The 16,371-nt window shown below is 40.1% G+C and overlaps 1 protein-coding gene across 2 annotated transcripts in view; it reads left to right on the plus strand.

Moving 5' to 3' along the window:
* The window catches only part of spata13 (spermatogenesis associated 13), a 36,878-nt gene extending 20,593 nt beyond the window's left edge, over positions 1-16,285 (plus strand). For both annotated transcript variants that reach the window (XM_038293709.1, XM_038293710.1), the window contains 11 exons: positions 2,342-2,764; positions 7,309-7,453; positions 7,646-7,773; positions 7,978-8,157; positions 8,626-8,805; positions 12,499-12,678; positions 12,760-12,992; positions 14,834-14,963; positions 15,052-15,427; positions 15,518-15,592; positions 15,674-16,285. In XM_038293709.1, coding sequence (XP_038149637.1) covers positions 2,342-2,764; positions 7,309-7,453; positions 7,646-7,773; positions 7,978-8,157; positions 8,626-8,805; positions 12,499-12,678; positions 12,760-12,992; positions 14,834-14,963; positions 15,052-15,427; positions 15,518-15,592; positions 15,674-15,852 — 2,229 coding nt within the window. In that variant the 3' untranslated portion in view covers positions 15,853-16,285. The remainder of the gene's footprint in view (positions 1-2,341; positions 2,765-7,308; positions 7,454-7,645; positions 7,774-7,977; positions 8,158-8,625; positions 8,806-12,498; positions 12,679-12,759; positions 12,993-14,833; positions 14,964-15,051; positions 15,428-15,517; positions 15,593-15,673) is intronic.
* The last annotated feature ends 86 nt before the right edge of the window (positions 16,286-16,371 follow it).

Raw genomic sequence — 16,371 nt, forward strand, 5'->3', positions numbered from 1 at the left:
CAAAGTAGGACTGGTGAATATATCACAAAAAAATAACACCTTAACAATCACACTCTATTATTTGCAGCTCTATGCTCTCAGAAATGTTTTAATAATTAAGCTTAATAATTTAAAACACCAAACCATTTTTTTTCTGATAACAATATTTGTGCCGATACTACTGTTGATTTAATGAACCGTATACCTTGCCGTGTGAGTGAAGACAAAAATAAAATTAATCACTAGCTTGAAATAAAGTGACTAAATATGTGTAACTGCCGTCTGTGATGTTATTGAAAAAAGAAATGAGCGGATTGTAATTCAAGATCGGTGTCATTTATCCAGTATCCGATACCCATAATGAGTGAATGAATCGATTCCGATATCAGATCAGAGATTTAGGATCTAATTTAATCATAAAAATTGTTCATCAGTGGCTGTTTTTAGTTCTTTTAAATTCAGAGTGAGACGTTGGTTTCCTCTAACTGTCCTGCAGAAAATGCTAAGTTATTATTAGCCTGTTAAGTTTAGAACGGAGGTCTTAACAGGGGGTCCGCGACCCCTAAGTGGTCCACGGAGATACTGCATGGGGGTCGCGAAAGTTTTGCTTGATTAGACTTTTTTCTTTTATATTCCCCCCTGCAATTTTTTCCATTAACTGAAATGTCTTTAAATACACATTAACATGAATTCAACACACTGTAGTAAACAGATAAATGGAGGCAGAAGATGTCTTTCATCATCAATGCACACATTCAGCAACACATAGGAGCTCTTTCAAGCTGGGCACCGTTTCATTCACAACACCTGTCCCATCAATGAGGAATCAGAATCAGAAATACTTTACTAATCCCAGGGAGAAATTACTTTCGTTACGTTACTCCATCTGTAAAATGTGACTATAGAACCAGTTTGATATAACCGCTCCAACTTACCATCAGTTTGGGGGTCCTCGGCCTGGAAAACTTTGAAGACTCCTGATTTAGAGTTTCAGAAGGTCAAGTTAGCTTTTCTATGTTGTTACTGCAATTGTAACCCGAGGGTCTACTCTATTTGGTGGACAATAACAACAAAAAGGCTCCTTATCTAATCGCTATTTGGTGCCTTCACAATAAGAGTCTTATTGGAACCTTTGATGACATATTTTATGAAAACAAATTATACTGATTCTGCTTATTAAATCAGCCTTAAAGCTATAGTGGAGTTCCTTTTCTGGGTGGATCATCAAAATAAGTGGTCCTCCTAATCGTCAATCATTCTGGTTAAATGTTTACGTAAGGCTGTCCTACGTGCTTGTCCCCATTTTCACTTGCGGTTGGTGAGTCTGACATAGTGGAAAAATTGCAAATCTTCTTTTGGAAAGTTAGCTTGTATGAGCGATGCAAACAGTAACTTTTGAACAGAGCGTGCACAAGGAGAAATGGGCTTGTACATGCACTTGCACACGTTTAATAGACATTCCCTCTCAGGAGCGGGTACTGGGTTGTGCATGTGCATTTTTTTTTCAAAGTGGAGAAGATGTAGCCTGGGTGCCAGTCAGAACTTAGCCCCGCCCACAAGGTTTGAGTTTGGGGAAGTTCGATCTGGCTCTGCTCCATAGTAGCGCGAGTATTATCGCCCACTGTCAGGCGATCCAATCAAATTGTCAGGGCGGACTTTATACGATGATGGACAGATGATCAAGAGTAACGTAATCAACCACGCTACCAAAGCGCGCTAGGGTGACAACAATAATGGCTGCCGCTGGAGAGTTTGGGTGAGTAGATTCTGCTATTAGGTCTGTTCTAGAAGATATCGACAGCAAATTAATTTTAAAAGAGGAACAGAGAAACACGATCAAGTCTCATCTTCTTATTCTAGGCGTGAAACTACACGCTTTGATTTTTGTGGACAACTATGCCTCGCTTAACATACGTCACGCACTCCGTTGCTCTTATTGGTTGTAGGTCTATCCAATTGAGTGCAGAGGCATTTTTTTTCCTGGTTCGTTCGAAACACGCCCCGTAATCACAGCTCTATGGAGCAGTATCAGACTCATATTCTGACTAGAATTGAGTCGGACTACGTCAGGCTAGAGAAGATGGCTCTTTTCAAAAATTTGCAAAAATCCTCCACTATACCTTTAATGTTTTTTATATATATATATATATATATATATATATATATATATATATATTTTGTTGGTTCAGACTGCAAGCTGTGATTTATCCCTGACAGACATACAGTACTGCAATGTTATTGTTAGAAAGTGATATTCAAATTTTTTGTGCATTTATTGATTTTGTTCAGGAATAACCTGAATAATTTGACCTTAATTCTTAGTTATTTTTCGTGTTTTTGTTTGTTTCTTCTTGCTTTCTAGGTAAAATCACAATTTCAAGAACAAGAAGCACTTCTGCAAACAGACGAAGTCTCCACAGCAGCCAGCAGCCCACCTCCTTACCCCCCAGCACGCCTCTCTAATATACCCACATCACCCACAGAGGAGGCTGCAACTTCCACAGAGACGTCTTCGGTCCAAACCAGACGAAGGAGCGGCCGCCCCAGACCCCGGCCCATCTCTGACTATGCCCAGCTGGTTTCCAGGAAGCAATCCATCCCAGAGGAAGTTCCGGTGCCAAACTATCCGGAAAGGACATTGGACGCACGGCTGCATGAAAACGGGAGCAGCCCTGAGAATTATGCCTTTAACGGGGATGTTCCGAGACATCGGCCCATCTCTGTGATCGGAGCTGTGGATCTCTTCCCTGCAGATAAGGAGATGAAGGAGGATTCCCTTCCTCCTGTAAGATTTCACCATGTTTCCCTTAAAATCATTTTCTTGTTGCACATTTGTGATTAAATGATCTGTTCTTAAATTTAAAATCATTAAATGACCTTCTGATCTAGTTTCCAATATATTCAAGTAAATTAAGTGGCAAAAAGCAAAGAATCATTCGGGATCTCTTCATGAAGGGAGGCCACATTTTTATAGCATCCGCAAAAAATCCATAAACACTAGTTTTAGTTATGGTATTTTATGTTGTTTACATTTTTCCACTGATGATAGTTTTCTCCTAAATCCTAAATGCTGCGGGTTGAGGCAGATTGTAATCTTTTTGTGCTAATCTGCAGCTTTGTGGCTCAATCTCTTTAAATCCTGCATGATGCTTTTTTTTTTTATTCCAGGTTGCTTTGAACATGTTGCAACCAAGACCTCTCTAGGTCCGTGGAGCAAACAAAGATAAAAAACAACACTTGCAGGAACATCTAACAAATATCACTTTAGTATGTGTACAGCAGCTTTGGCAGCTGAAAAACAAAATATATTGTTTTCAAGTTACAATAAAAAAAATAGTATGCTAATGAAACAGCACAGAAACACAGGGCTCACAGCTAAAGGGCAAAGAGTTTTATCTTCAGTTGATGAGATTTGTAAGTAAGGACTGAAACAGAGGAGCACAGTAGCTAAAAGCAGAGCTTTCCAAGTTTTAGGAGCCTGTAAAGCGAGCTATGATTGGTGTAAATATTACTGACATTTTAGGAGAATACATCTGATGAACATAGAGTTTGATTTTACAAACATTGAATTTAAAATGTGCTAATTTAATCTTTCAGAAAGAGCCAGAAGGCTACTTTAGTATAAAGCGCACGCTGGTGCGTCTTTTAGCTGGTTATTCTTAAGTCACTGTGATGAACAAAAGTCTGATTTTGAGAAGTTTAAAAAGTGGATGATTAAATTAGTCAAAGAAGGAGGAAAACTAATGAATCTTTTCTATATGATCCGTGGAAAATCTGCTTTCTTACTCAGCCGTATTTAGAAGGAATCAACATGGGTGTTAAGTTTAGTTTTCAGTAAATCAAGCCCTTGTCACACCTTGACGATTTAGACAGCATATGCCTTATGTACCAAAAATCTGGAAAAAATGTCTGCATACGTTGGATAAGTTATGGATACGTTTTGTATAAGTTATGAGGATGCTGAAGCACGCTGACACACTTTGAAACACGCCGCCGTACGTGGGCCGTATATTACAGGTAAGTTATCTGATCGTTGAAATACGTTAAGTGTAATTTACTAATAAGTCATGGTGTGTAGCTTCTCCAAAACCTTTCAGTAACTTGTGCAAAACTTATGTGTATCTTAACAAGAACTTATCTCCAATGCATATCAGCGTATTTGACGTGTTCCAGACGAAGTGGGCAAAGTGTTTCTAACTTACAGCCACCATATAATGGCATATTGGCAGCATTTTTGCATAAAAGGGGGTTTACAGGAGGAAACTAGTCCTCCAGACTGCATCACCATCATAGGTTGAGTGAGAAGTTGAGAGTGATGGATCCTCCCTGCATTCACGCCCACAGCCCACGGTCAACAAACTTCCTAGCAGATGTTACTCTGAATCTGCTGTGCTGCAAACCTTCTTTCTTTCTTTTTCTTTTTTCTTTTTATCTACTTTTTTTTTTTTTTTTGCAGGCGGTAAAGGGCAGATACAATACCGCTATCAAACAAACTTTTTATGCAAGCCGGGCGCCTCCGGGCGTATAGCTGCCACCACAGGACACTGGCTTATGATATTTCATTAGCATTACATTTGCATAAGTAAGGCTGTCATTGGACAGAAGTTCTGGAGTCATTATAAAAACTCTACATATACACCCAAAATAAAAATAAAAATACATCGAAAGTTTAGCGTATGCCGGCATTTTAGAAGATTCTGGGACGTCAGGCATTTGCTGGCTAAATCGTTAAGGTGTGACAGGGCTTGTTGAAGCTGTTGAAAGTCTGGCCCTGTCTAATGTAGTGTTGTAAGAAAAGAAAGAAGGATTAGATGGGTTTTATAATTAATTTATCTAGTTTGCAATATTGTTGTAAATAAGAAGATCTTATTATAACTAAGGTTTTAAAAAGTGGAGTGAGCTGAGTCTGCACAGAAATACAGGACTGTATAATCAATGGAATATTTATAAAAATGTGAGACTAGTAAACAGGGTACATTTAACATGCTATCAGACATATAGTTTCTTTAACCATAGGGAAAAATTTTAAAGCAGGCTTAGAGATTAGCAGAAAGCGTTAGAAGGTAAAGCAGTTCTTAGACCTGAAGCTCAAGCAATGTCATTTCCAACTATCAGAAATGGAGGCATTGCCTTTTTAATACTGTAAGAGACACAAGGGGCGGAGACAAATAAACAGGTCCTGATTGTTTTATCAGGTCCATGTGAGGGTTTAGACGTAGATCTGTACAACCCAGAAAATGATAAAAGCCAAACCAATTAAAGAAACAGACCAACTGACATTCTGCATATTATACAGGTGCTGGTCATAAAATTAGGATATCATGAAAAAGTAGATTGATTTCAGTAATTCCATTTAAAAAGTAAAACTTGTATATTATATTCATACATTACATACAAACTCATATATTTCAGATGTTTATTTTGTTTAATTTTGATGATTACAAATGACAACAAATGAAAATCTCAAATTCATCATATCAGAAAATTAGAATATTACTGAAGACCAATAAAAACAAAGGATTTATAGAAATGTTGGCCAACTGAAAAGTATGAACATGAAAAGTATGAGCATGTACAGCACTCAGTATTTAGTTGGGCCCCCTTTGGCCTGTATTACTGCAGCAATGCGGCGTGGCATGGAGTCGATCAGTCTGTGGCACTGCTCAGGTGTTATGATAGCCCAGGTTGCTCTAATAGTGGCTTTTAGCTCTTCTGAATTGTTGGGTCTGGTGTATTGCATCTTCTTCTTCACAATACCCCATAGATTTTCTATGGGGTTAAGGTCAGGAGAGTTTGCTGGCCAATTAAGAACAGGGATACCATGGTCCTTCAACCAGGTACTGGTAGCTTTGGCACTGTGTGCAGGTGCCAAGTCCTGTTGGAAAATGAAATCTGCATCTCCAAAAAGTTGGTCAGCTGCAGGAAGCATGAAGTGCTCTAAAACTTCCTGGTATGTGGCTGCGTTGACCCTGGACCTCAGAAAACACAATGGACCAACACCAGCAGATGACATGGCACCCCAAACCATCACTGACTGTGGAAACTTTACACTGGACTTCAAGCAACGTGGATGAAGTGCCTCTCTTCTTTTCCTCCAGACTCTGGGACCTTGATTTCCAAAGGAAATGCAAAATTTACTTTCATCAGAGAACATGACTTTGGACCACTCACCAGCAGTCCAGTCCTGTTTCTCTTTAGCCCAGGCAAGACGCTTCTGACGCTGTCTGTGGTTCAAGAGTGGCTTGACACAAGGAATGCGACAGCAGAAACCCATGTCTTTCATACGTCTGTGTGTGGTGGTTCTTGAAGCACTCACTCCAGCTGCAGTCCACTCTTTGTGAATCTCCCCCACATTTTTGAATGGGTTTTGTTTCACAATCCTCTCCAGGGTGCGGTTATCTCTCTTGCTTGTACACTTTTTTCGACCACATCTTTTCCTTCCCTTCGCCTCTCTATTAATGTGCTTGGACACTGAGCTCTGTGAACAGCCAGCCTCTTTAGCGATGACCTTTTGTGTCTTGCCCTCCTTGTGCAAGGTGTCGATGGTCGTCTTTTGGACAACTGTCAAGTCAGCAGTCTTCCCCATGATTGTGTAGCCTATAGAACTAGACTGAAAGACCATTTAAAGGCTTTTGCAGGTGGTTTGAGTTAATTAGCTGATTAGAGTGTGGCACCAGGGGCCATCAATTTTGAACCTTTTCACAATATTCTAATTTTCTGATATGATGAATTTGAGATTTTCATTTGTTGTCATTTGTAATCATCAAAATTAAACAAAATAAACATCTGAAATATATGAGTTTGTATGTAATGTATGAATATAATATACAAGTTTCACTTTTTAAATGGAATTACTGAAATCAATCTACTTTTTCATGATATTCTAATTTTATGACCAGCACCTGTAAGCCTCAGTAAGTGCTGTGAGATCAATTATTTGCCTCCCTTCAAATGCTTTAGATCATCAAACGGTTAATAATAAATTCAGTTTTCAAACAAATCCTGTCAAGCATTTACACTAAAGAGACTCATATTTATACTGTTAAATCCCTCTGGAAAAGCCTTGGCCTACTTTTCTCTCCAGACTAATATTCAGCTGACTGTAATGGTGCAAATACTTTAGTTTGCTTGTGAAGTGTTACAGGAAGCACAGAACTACTGTATCAAATAGAGAAGCCCAAAGTGACCAGCCTTACTGTGCAGGAACGCCCACTCAGACTCAGACTCTGCAATATGTGTGTAGCAGTGAGTCATGGGGGGAGCTGGTGAAAGCCCGAGAAAGTGAGCTCTTCCTAAATCCCAGGACTTTTCCTCTTGTTATTACTGCAGCCTTTGTCACGACCACCGATCCCCTCCCACAAGGTGCCCCCCTACAGAGGAGTGTCTGCCAGATTCCGACCCTGCCCTCTATCCCAGAGCACCCCTATCGGACTGGACCGCGTGGGGCGGCGCAAGCTCCACAGAGTACTGAGCGGTGAGAACTGGGTTTGTTTTTGAGAAGATTTAACAAAAGTTTGTCTGTGAGGGGAAAGAAAAGAACAAGAAAAAAATAGGGGCTGAGGAATGTCAGCAAGTATGTTGGAGAAGGAGAAGTGCTGATAGAGAAGCAGATGTATGTTGCTTGCTTTCTACTTGTGGTTTCTTTATCTCTGGGTATGTGTTGCAGCTGGTGTGTCTGAAAGCACAGCTACGCTTGATGACAGCGTGAGCGAGGAGGAGGAGAGCAGCTTCGATGAGCTCGCCGATGGCACGCCCTACCTCCAGCCTGGGGTGGAGCTCTCATTGCTCAACGAGGTGAGGGACACTAAAACATGTTCTCAGAAAAAAACAAAATCAGTTTTAGGCTCATCTTGTTTCCAGACTTTGAACATGTTTCTAAGATGTTTGGCCACAGTTCGCCCACATCACTGTTAGCAAGTCTAGAAGTAATCTTACATGCCAGACACAGGCTTAGCCTCAATGTAATTGTATGTTCTTATCTGCCTGGGCGCTGTGCAGTGGATAAGCTCAGGGCATGGCGTGTACGCCGAGGCTCTCTGGGACCATGTGACCATGGAGGAGAAGGAGCTGGCCTTCAAGGCCGGAGATGTTATCCGCCTTCTGGACGCTTCCCACAAGGACTGGTGGTGGGGCAGGGGGGGTGACAGGGAGGCCTGGTTCCCTTCCAGCTTTGTGAGGGTAAGTGGACTTTCTGACCCTGCTGCCTTTTACGTGTTTGCTGAGGAAAATAAAAGGTCCTCAAGCCGGCTTTAGCCCAAACAAACAGCGGCCCACTGAATGGAGAGCTGAAGGACAGAAACATAAGAGGGTCCCGCTGGTTTCTGTGGTGATGGGAATTGATTGACACTTTGGTCTTAATTAGTGAGGCTGTAGTAACCATGGTGAGGTTCCTTGATTGGCAGGAAGTGTAATTGCTTTTTGCTGAATCAACGTTGATGAACAGCGTCTGGTTCTGCCTCCACATGTTGCCATAATAAAGTAGCTACTGTTTTCTGTTTAAATTGTTCCCGACCTGTAGAGACAAATGTAAACGACTTCTAATTTATGTTTTTAAGTCTAATCCTGACTTAGGTTTGCTCTCAAAACAGATTTATTTGGGACCGGTTCTCAGGAGGTTTTGCTGAGTTTGCGTTGGATGTGTTTCAGGTGCGTGTAAACCAAGAGGACTCGAGCACTGAGAGCGTGGAGAGCGTGGCAGACCAGGAGGATCCAGCTCCCAGGGACAAACCCAGCACTCAGCACAGGGAGCAAATGAGAACCAATGTGGTTCAAGAAATCATGAAAACCGAACGCATTTACATCAAACACTTAAAAGACATCTGTGAGGTACTTGCTTCTTTACTATAGTAATACAGTGATGTAATGCAAAAATATCAACATCTTTGTGACAAATTCACATCATCATGCAACTGTAAATGTTACACATTCATTCTTGGATGGGTTATATAGATTAACACGCTTTTCAAGTCGAATTTCACTCACCATCCTTGAGCCCCTTAGTTCCAGCAAAACATTAGTTTAACAAACATGTCTGAAAACATCATGAAAGTTAAAGAAAAATACAGAAAGCAGCTCAAAGAAATTTAAAACATCTGTCTAAAATTGTTGGCAAAACAATTTCTAAAGCTTTCCTCTGCAAGCCAGTCAAAGTGAGAGCAGTAATCCTAACCTGATGAAAAGATGCATCACTGGTAGGCATTGGTCACTATAAAATTCTGACAGTGTGATAACCTTAAAAAGAGGATAAGTTTTAATAAGTTAATAGGACTGTTTTCATACTATTATGATTACAACTCTTTAGTGTTATTTTGAAATGTCTGAATTTAAAAAGAAAGAAACAAAAAAATGACATGCATTGTAAATTTGTGGGCAGATCTTCAGTATTGACTCTATATTCATGGTCAGGCTTTTAGCTACAATTATTTCATAGGATGTACACCTTGGTGTATCACATCTTCAGGTTTTGTGCGTGTCATTCCCCCGAAAATGTTGAAATTTAGACTCTCTGAAACCATATTTACTGTGTTTTGAGGTTGAATGCAGCTAACTTTTTGTCTTTGTTGCATCACCACTTTTATCCTGATTGTGGGAAGTATGGGTGCTTGACTAGAGGTAGAAATTTTATAAGGAGGACATGAGATCATTTTTATCTACAATGTTATATTTCATAGGTTAATTCAAACAATTAGAAAGTGTAATGCTACGTTCATTATGCACGTGTTTTGAGCATCAAAAAAAGTGACTGCTGCTTCATATTTGATGCTTGTACATAGGTTAGAAGGCAATCCCTCACACTAAGCATGCTTGTAGCGACAGTGGAGAGGAAAACTCCATTTTAACAGGAAGAAACCTCCAGCAGAACCAGGCTCAGTGTGAGCTGCAATCTGCAGAGGCTAACTGGGGTTCAAGGAGACAAAAGCAGACTTGGAAAAAGAAGCAGAGATGCAAAAGGCGACTGTCAACCAGCTCCACAGGTGGCCCCCATCCAAGAAACACCCAGCCAGGCAGACGAGCTCTGAGCCAGCTCCCATGACAGAGGAGGAAAGAGAGCACATCCAGTTTGTCACAGTCAGAGAAACAGGATTACACTAAAAAACAGACGAAGATCCAACATCTATAAACAAAGGCATTGATGGCAGCAGCACAGCGACACCCCTCTCCAGGATTGCGTCACAGCCAAACAGGAACAGATCAGATGAAGTTACTATGATGAAAAGCAGAGAGAGCATAACATTAGAGATTTACCTAACAAATTCTGCAGAATGAGAGAATAGAGGTAGAATGATGAAATAGGGGTCCCTATGTCCTCCAGCAGTCTGAGCCTATAGCAGCATAACTATAGAGATAGCTCTTGATAACCTGAGCCACTCTGACTATAAGCTTTATCAAAAAGCAAAGTTTTAAGCCTAGTCTTAAAGGTAGACAGGGTGTCTGCCTCACAGACTAAAAATGGTAGTTGGTATCACAGGAGAGGAGCCTGATAACTAAAAGATCTGCCTCCCATTCTACTTTTAGAAATCCTAGGAACCACTAGTAAACCTGCAGATTAAGAGTGAAGTTCTCTTTTAAAAACATAAGGAACAATCATATCTCTGATATAAGATGGAGCTTGGCCATTTAAGGCTTTACATGTGAGGAGGATTTTAAATTCTATTCTGGATTTAACAGGAAGCCGATGAAGAGAAGCGAGGATAGGAGAGATATGATCTCTCTTTTTAATTTTCATCAGAAATCTGGCTGCAGCATTTTGGATCAGCTGAAGCCTTTTAACTACAGTTTGTGGACTTCCTGATAGTAAAGAATTACAATAGTCCAGCCTTGAAATAACAAATGCATGGACTAGTTTCTCAGACTACATATTTCCAATACAGTAACAACTTTTACCAACAGAAACATTGCTGTGCCATAGGCTACCCTAGTAACACCCACTGTTGCCAATATTAACATGGAGGAGGTGGGAAGCAGAGCACTCGGCACATACAAGGGAACACAACCAACTCACTGGTTCAGACGTGGATAATACTTAGGTCAAGATCCAAACCAAGGAAGTTGAGGCATTCACCAACCACATCAACTCAGTGGAAAGTAATATCAATTTACTAGAGACGATGCCAAGAACAACATGTTGCCCCTTCTGGACTGTCCTCTACACATTGTGGACAATTCATCACCCACTGGAACATAAACTTTCTGTTTTCAGAACTCTGAGTAACCTGGGTTACAATATTTCCTCAATAAAGGATGAGAAACTAAAAGAAAACAAACATGTCAGGTGATTGTGAGCCCCCCAAAAAAACAAACAAACTACAAAGCAAAAGAATCTAACACAGATGACAAAACTGGGACTGTATCAGGATTTCAAGAAACTGATGGATTTTTTTTTTAAGGGAGGACTGTTCGGAGTCCTATATTGGAGAAACCAACCAGTAAACGCTATAGCACAGTACAGTACAGGAGAGCCTGTAGCTCTGGACAAGATTCAGTTGTACTCTTTTATCTAAACAGCAAAGGACAGATATTTGATGACCAAAATATTCACATTTTGGACAAAGAGGACAGATTGTTTAAAAGTGGGATAAGGAAGCACTCTTTGTTTAAAATGGAAAAGCAATCACTGAACAAGTTGTAGGACCACATGGTCTGCTTCTAAGCATCTACAAATCGGTCCTGTGCCTCATTCCAAAGACATTACATTAATACTTTCATCAGATTCAAATGGCCAAACTCTTAAGCTGCACACAACAAAAAACTTCAACAACGAAGGAGAATGATGGGTTGAGGCTTAGGAGGATGGACCTCCATTCTGCTTAAAAATATCAGTGCTCCAGCTACAGCTTGCTGTAGTGTGAGTTGATGTAATTGAAGAAGAATTAGTTGTTTCTGGTTGCCATGACCTAGATGACTAAAAATTTACAGAGGCATGATATGACAGGTAAACGTAAATGGTTTTAAACCATGCTATTTACACAAAAAAACATTTTGATGATCTTCTTTAGCAATATTTTGTAGACTGGTGGAAAATGTGTAACTATCAGTTTTGTGATCTAAAGGCTTATACAGCAGGACGGTGAACCAAAGCACCCTAATTGGCCAATCCTCATTTAGGATCTAAGAAGGAAACTAAGTGAAGGATTAGTTAAAGTTAAGTCCAGACTATGGAGGATCTTAAGCAGGCCATTCATGCTTATTAACTCTGATTTAGTCTCATTTCCAGCTGTTACAAACATATGATGCCAGCTTTTACTAGCATGGAGTGCTAGTCACCAAAGGGGATTTTGCTAAAAGGGAAATTTATTTTTCTATTCTGATGTGGTCAGTTTGGATATCCTTAGCTTTATCAAATTATATCATTATGTGAAAACTGTATTTTCAGTTTACCCAGACAGTATTTGTCTGATATTAACATTCTTACCATCTTTGTTTAACTAATCAGAAAAAGTAGCCACGAAAAAGTTGCCTTGTTTATATGAATGAAAAAAAAGTTTGAGAATCTTTTCTTCACTGTTTTTTTTTTTCCAGGGTTACATCCGTCAGTGCCGAAAACACCCCGACATGTTCACAGAGGTGCAGCTGAGAACGATCTTCAGCAACATAGAAGACATCTACAAATTCCAGAGGCAGTTCCTCAGAGAACTGGAGAAGAAGTACAACAAAGAAGAACCACATCTGAGTGAAATAGGCTCCTGTTTCCTCATGCAGGTGAAACCCTGATCTTTAGAGACCATTGAGTGTCTCCCTGAATAATTTCTAGTAATAACAGACTGGTTCTCCTCTCTAAAGGGTGAGGGCTTTTCAATCTACTCTGAGTACTGCAACACGCATCCCGCTGCCTGTGCTGAGCTGCAGCGTCTTATGAAGATGGGGAAATACAAACATTTCTTTGAGGCCTGCCGCCTCCTCCAGCAGATGATTGACATCTCTATCGCTGGCTTTTTGCTCACACCTGTCCAGAAGATCTGTAAATACCCTCTTCAGCTGGGAGAGCTGCTTAAATACACACCTAAAGACCACAGGTACCAAACTAAAGGGCAATTAAGATGGCTTATGATACAGGGCCTATTCATGCCCCTTAAACTTTTACAAACTTATTGTGTTTTCTTTTAAATGAAGGTAGCAACATGATTTTAAAGTGGAACAAAAATTCAATGGTTTAATTTTTCATGTTGGATCTCCTTTCATTATAAATACAGCTAATTTTTTCTCGTAATTGTCTGAGAGCATAACTTTTATTTTTTGTCTTATTAAAATTCTTTAAAGGATTTAGGTCCAAACTTACTTACTCGTAAACAATGCTCTGATCCAAACCATTGTAGGTTTGGTTGCATGTTTAGGATTGTTGTCCTGTTCATTTTCTTCCTCTTGCTGCCAACAGCGTGTTTTTGTTTACAAAAAAAGTTGCAACAGAAAAAGACTGTTAATAAAGAATGCTGCAATCACTGAAATGGAAGCAAAAACCTATAATTCACAAAATAGATCTAAAAAAAATAGTTAATCACAGAAAGAAAATGATGTAAATGGTAAAAACAACAATAAACTCGATCATAAAAAAACTGAAGTTCTCCAGCCCACTAGGTGGAGTCGAACCAAGAACAAACTTTATCTGACCGGAGAGAAAGCAATACACATGTTGCTATTCACAATCATGCAGGTATTTTCTAATACTGTAAGACTGTGTTTGAAAATTATATGAAAGATTACAAACCTCTGCTTACTTCCTTAAAAAAAAAAACTGCATTAAAGCCTAACTTCCTGTTTGTTCAGAGGGTTTGGTCCAAATGGTTTGTTTTTTCTTCAAGTCCTTCTGTTGGCCAGGAGCATGTACATTTTGGGGCCCCAGTCGGCTGCTGTTTTTACTATTGGCATCATTTTGTCTCTCTAGTTGCAGATTGTTATATCTTCATTTATTTATTTATTGGATTTTCTTAGTTGTTTTTAGTTTTTTTTATTCTATTTTTGTAGCAATTGCATTTCTTGTTTGCAGTGTTTTTCTGTTGTATTTGTTTTGTTAATTGTAGTTTATTTTGCTTTAATTTTTTGGGTGATTGCAGCACTTCTTGTTCTGTTGCATTTGGTTTTGGGTTTGCAGATTTTGGAGTTTGCATCACACATATATTTGTTTTTCTACTGCGCATTTGCACCTGCTGGCCACTGTAGTGATTAGTGTAAAAAGTACATCATTAGTTACTGGGTTACATTTCTTATTATTATTTTGTAGGTTTTTCATTAAGCACACATCACCCCATTTGATTAGGAGTAGGCTTGTCCCGATCCGATCCACATATCGGATCGGGACGCCGATATTGGCAAAAAAATGCGTATCGGCAAAGCATGTAAAATGCCGATCCAGACTGCCGATCCAGTTTTAAAAAAAAAATCTGGTCCGTATTTTCCAGTTTCGCCGATTGAAACGATCCATTCCACTATTTTGCGCCAGTGTTCCCCTGTTTTGCATTTTTATTCAAACTTACAGTAATACTTGCACCTTTAACTGTTTACGGTTTTACTGTTCACTGTGCAATTTCAGATTGCTATTCATAATTTTGTCCAGTTTGTGTTTATCTCTTAATAAACAGGTAAGTTTGTTGTTACCAATCATTGTGTTTTATTCAATCTCACCTAATTTAGCTGGCTAGATGTTATCAAGAGTACTAAAACCCTTTTCAACATGAGTCTTACAAGTAAGGCTAAATACTTTAACTTAAACTTAAATACATGCCCGGATAGGCTGGTATCGGCCAGTATCGGTATCGGATCGGAAGTCCAAAAACGATATCGGTATCGGATCGGAAGTGCAAAAACCTGGATCGGGACATCTCTAATTAGGAGTTAATGTTTGATTAATGTTTAATTTCAGGGACCACACTGGTGTCAGTGAAGCATACGAGGCTATGAAGAAGGTGGCCAGTTTAATTAATGAGAGGAAGAGGCGGCTGGAGAGCATCGACACCATCGCTCACTGGCAGGTTGCCATTTTGCACTGGGAGGTCAGAATGGCTGCTTATTTGATTTGTTTTAAGTAAAGGATGCTTCTGGACATGGTTTAAATGTTTCCACTCTGTGCACACACTGAAGGGGCCCGACGTGCTGGAGCGCAGTTCGGAGCTGATCCATTCTGGCGAGCTGACCCGAGCCGTTCGGCAGGGCAAGCTGCAGCAGCGAAGCTTCTTCCTTTTCGACCACCAGCTTGTCTACTGCAAAAAAGACGTCCTGCGAAGAGACCTACTCCACTATCGAGGGCGTCTAGATATGGATGAGATCGAAGTGTTGGACATTGCTGACGGGCGGGACTCGGACCTGGGCCTCACTCTGAAAAATGCTCTGCGGCTGCGGAACGCCTCCACCCTGGAGTTTGTGTGCGCACTTTGCTGCAGGAAGGTGGAGGACAAGCAGAGGTGGTTACAGGCCTTTGCCAAGGAGAGGCAGAGGGTGAAGGAGGACCAGGAGATGGGTTAGTGGCTCTATGCTGAGTAACCATGCTTCATCAGCGGGAGAGGCAGTAGGTATTTTAATCTAAAAGTTATCTTTTTTTTTTTTCCAGGAATAGACATCAGCGATGAACAAAGAAAACAGGCCATTATTAATGCAAGAAGACCAAAACATGGAAAGATCAAAAGTAAGGAAATGATTTATTCTGTTAAACCACTTCCCAGTTTTAGATCCGGTTTAATTGTTTTCTTTATTTCTATCATTTTAGCCGTTGGTTATGCCGACTCTGTCCCGCCACACCAGAACCTGCCTCCCCTTCAGCAGCGCCACATCACCATTCCCACCAGGGTGCCTCAGCAGCAGGTGTTTTCCCTTGCTGAGCCCCCCAGGAGAAAGCCTTACCACCTGCTGTACAGCATCACCCGGAACACCTTCTTCAAGAAATGAGCCTCTTGGACCTTTTTTCTTGTTTTCTACGCTGAACCATCCCAAAAACTCACTGAACATGTTTTGTTTTTTTCCTGTTTGTGTCGAGTCTTGTTTTTGCGCCTCTGTGTGTTTTTTAATATATTTGTTTTTGTTGTGAAGCTCCTGAAATTCAAAGAGGCGTCAAAAAAGTGTTAAAATTCAGACCGTCGTTTTATTCTTGTTTTTGTTAAAAAATGCTGCTTCCTCAGAAAAACCCTGTTCCCTTTAATCCATTCCAACTCACAGGTTTATTTCTGATTATGACAACGATGTTTTGTCTGCCTTTATGTTCAATAATATGGTTTTAGTGTTTTTGTCGAGTTTGTCAACTCTGAGCACAGCAGGATAAATTAACTGCTCACATTCATACAAACTGTGTAATAATGTAAATAAAACTGATGTACAAACACAAGTAATGCTTATGGGTGTCATCCGTTTGCTTCAGGTACGACTTTTAAGGCTGGTAAATATTAATTGTTGTGGAGTTGGATAGCGATG

The sequence above is a fragment of the Cyprinodon tularosa genome, unplaced genomic scaffold (assembly GCF_016077235.1).
Source record: "Cyprinodon tularosa strain WSP-4 unplaced genomic scaffold, ASM1607723v1 ctg33, whole genome shotgun sequence".
Lineage (NCBI taxonomy): Eukaryota > Metazoa > Chordata > Actinopteri > Cyprinodontiformes > Cyprinodontidae > Cyprinodon > Cyprinodon tularosa.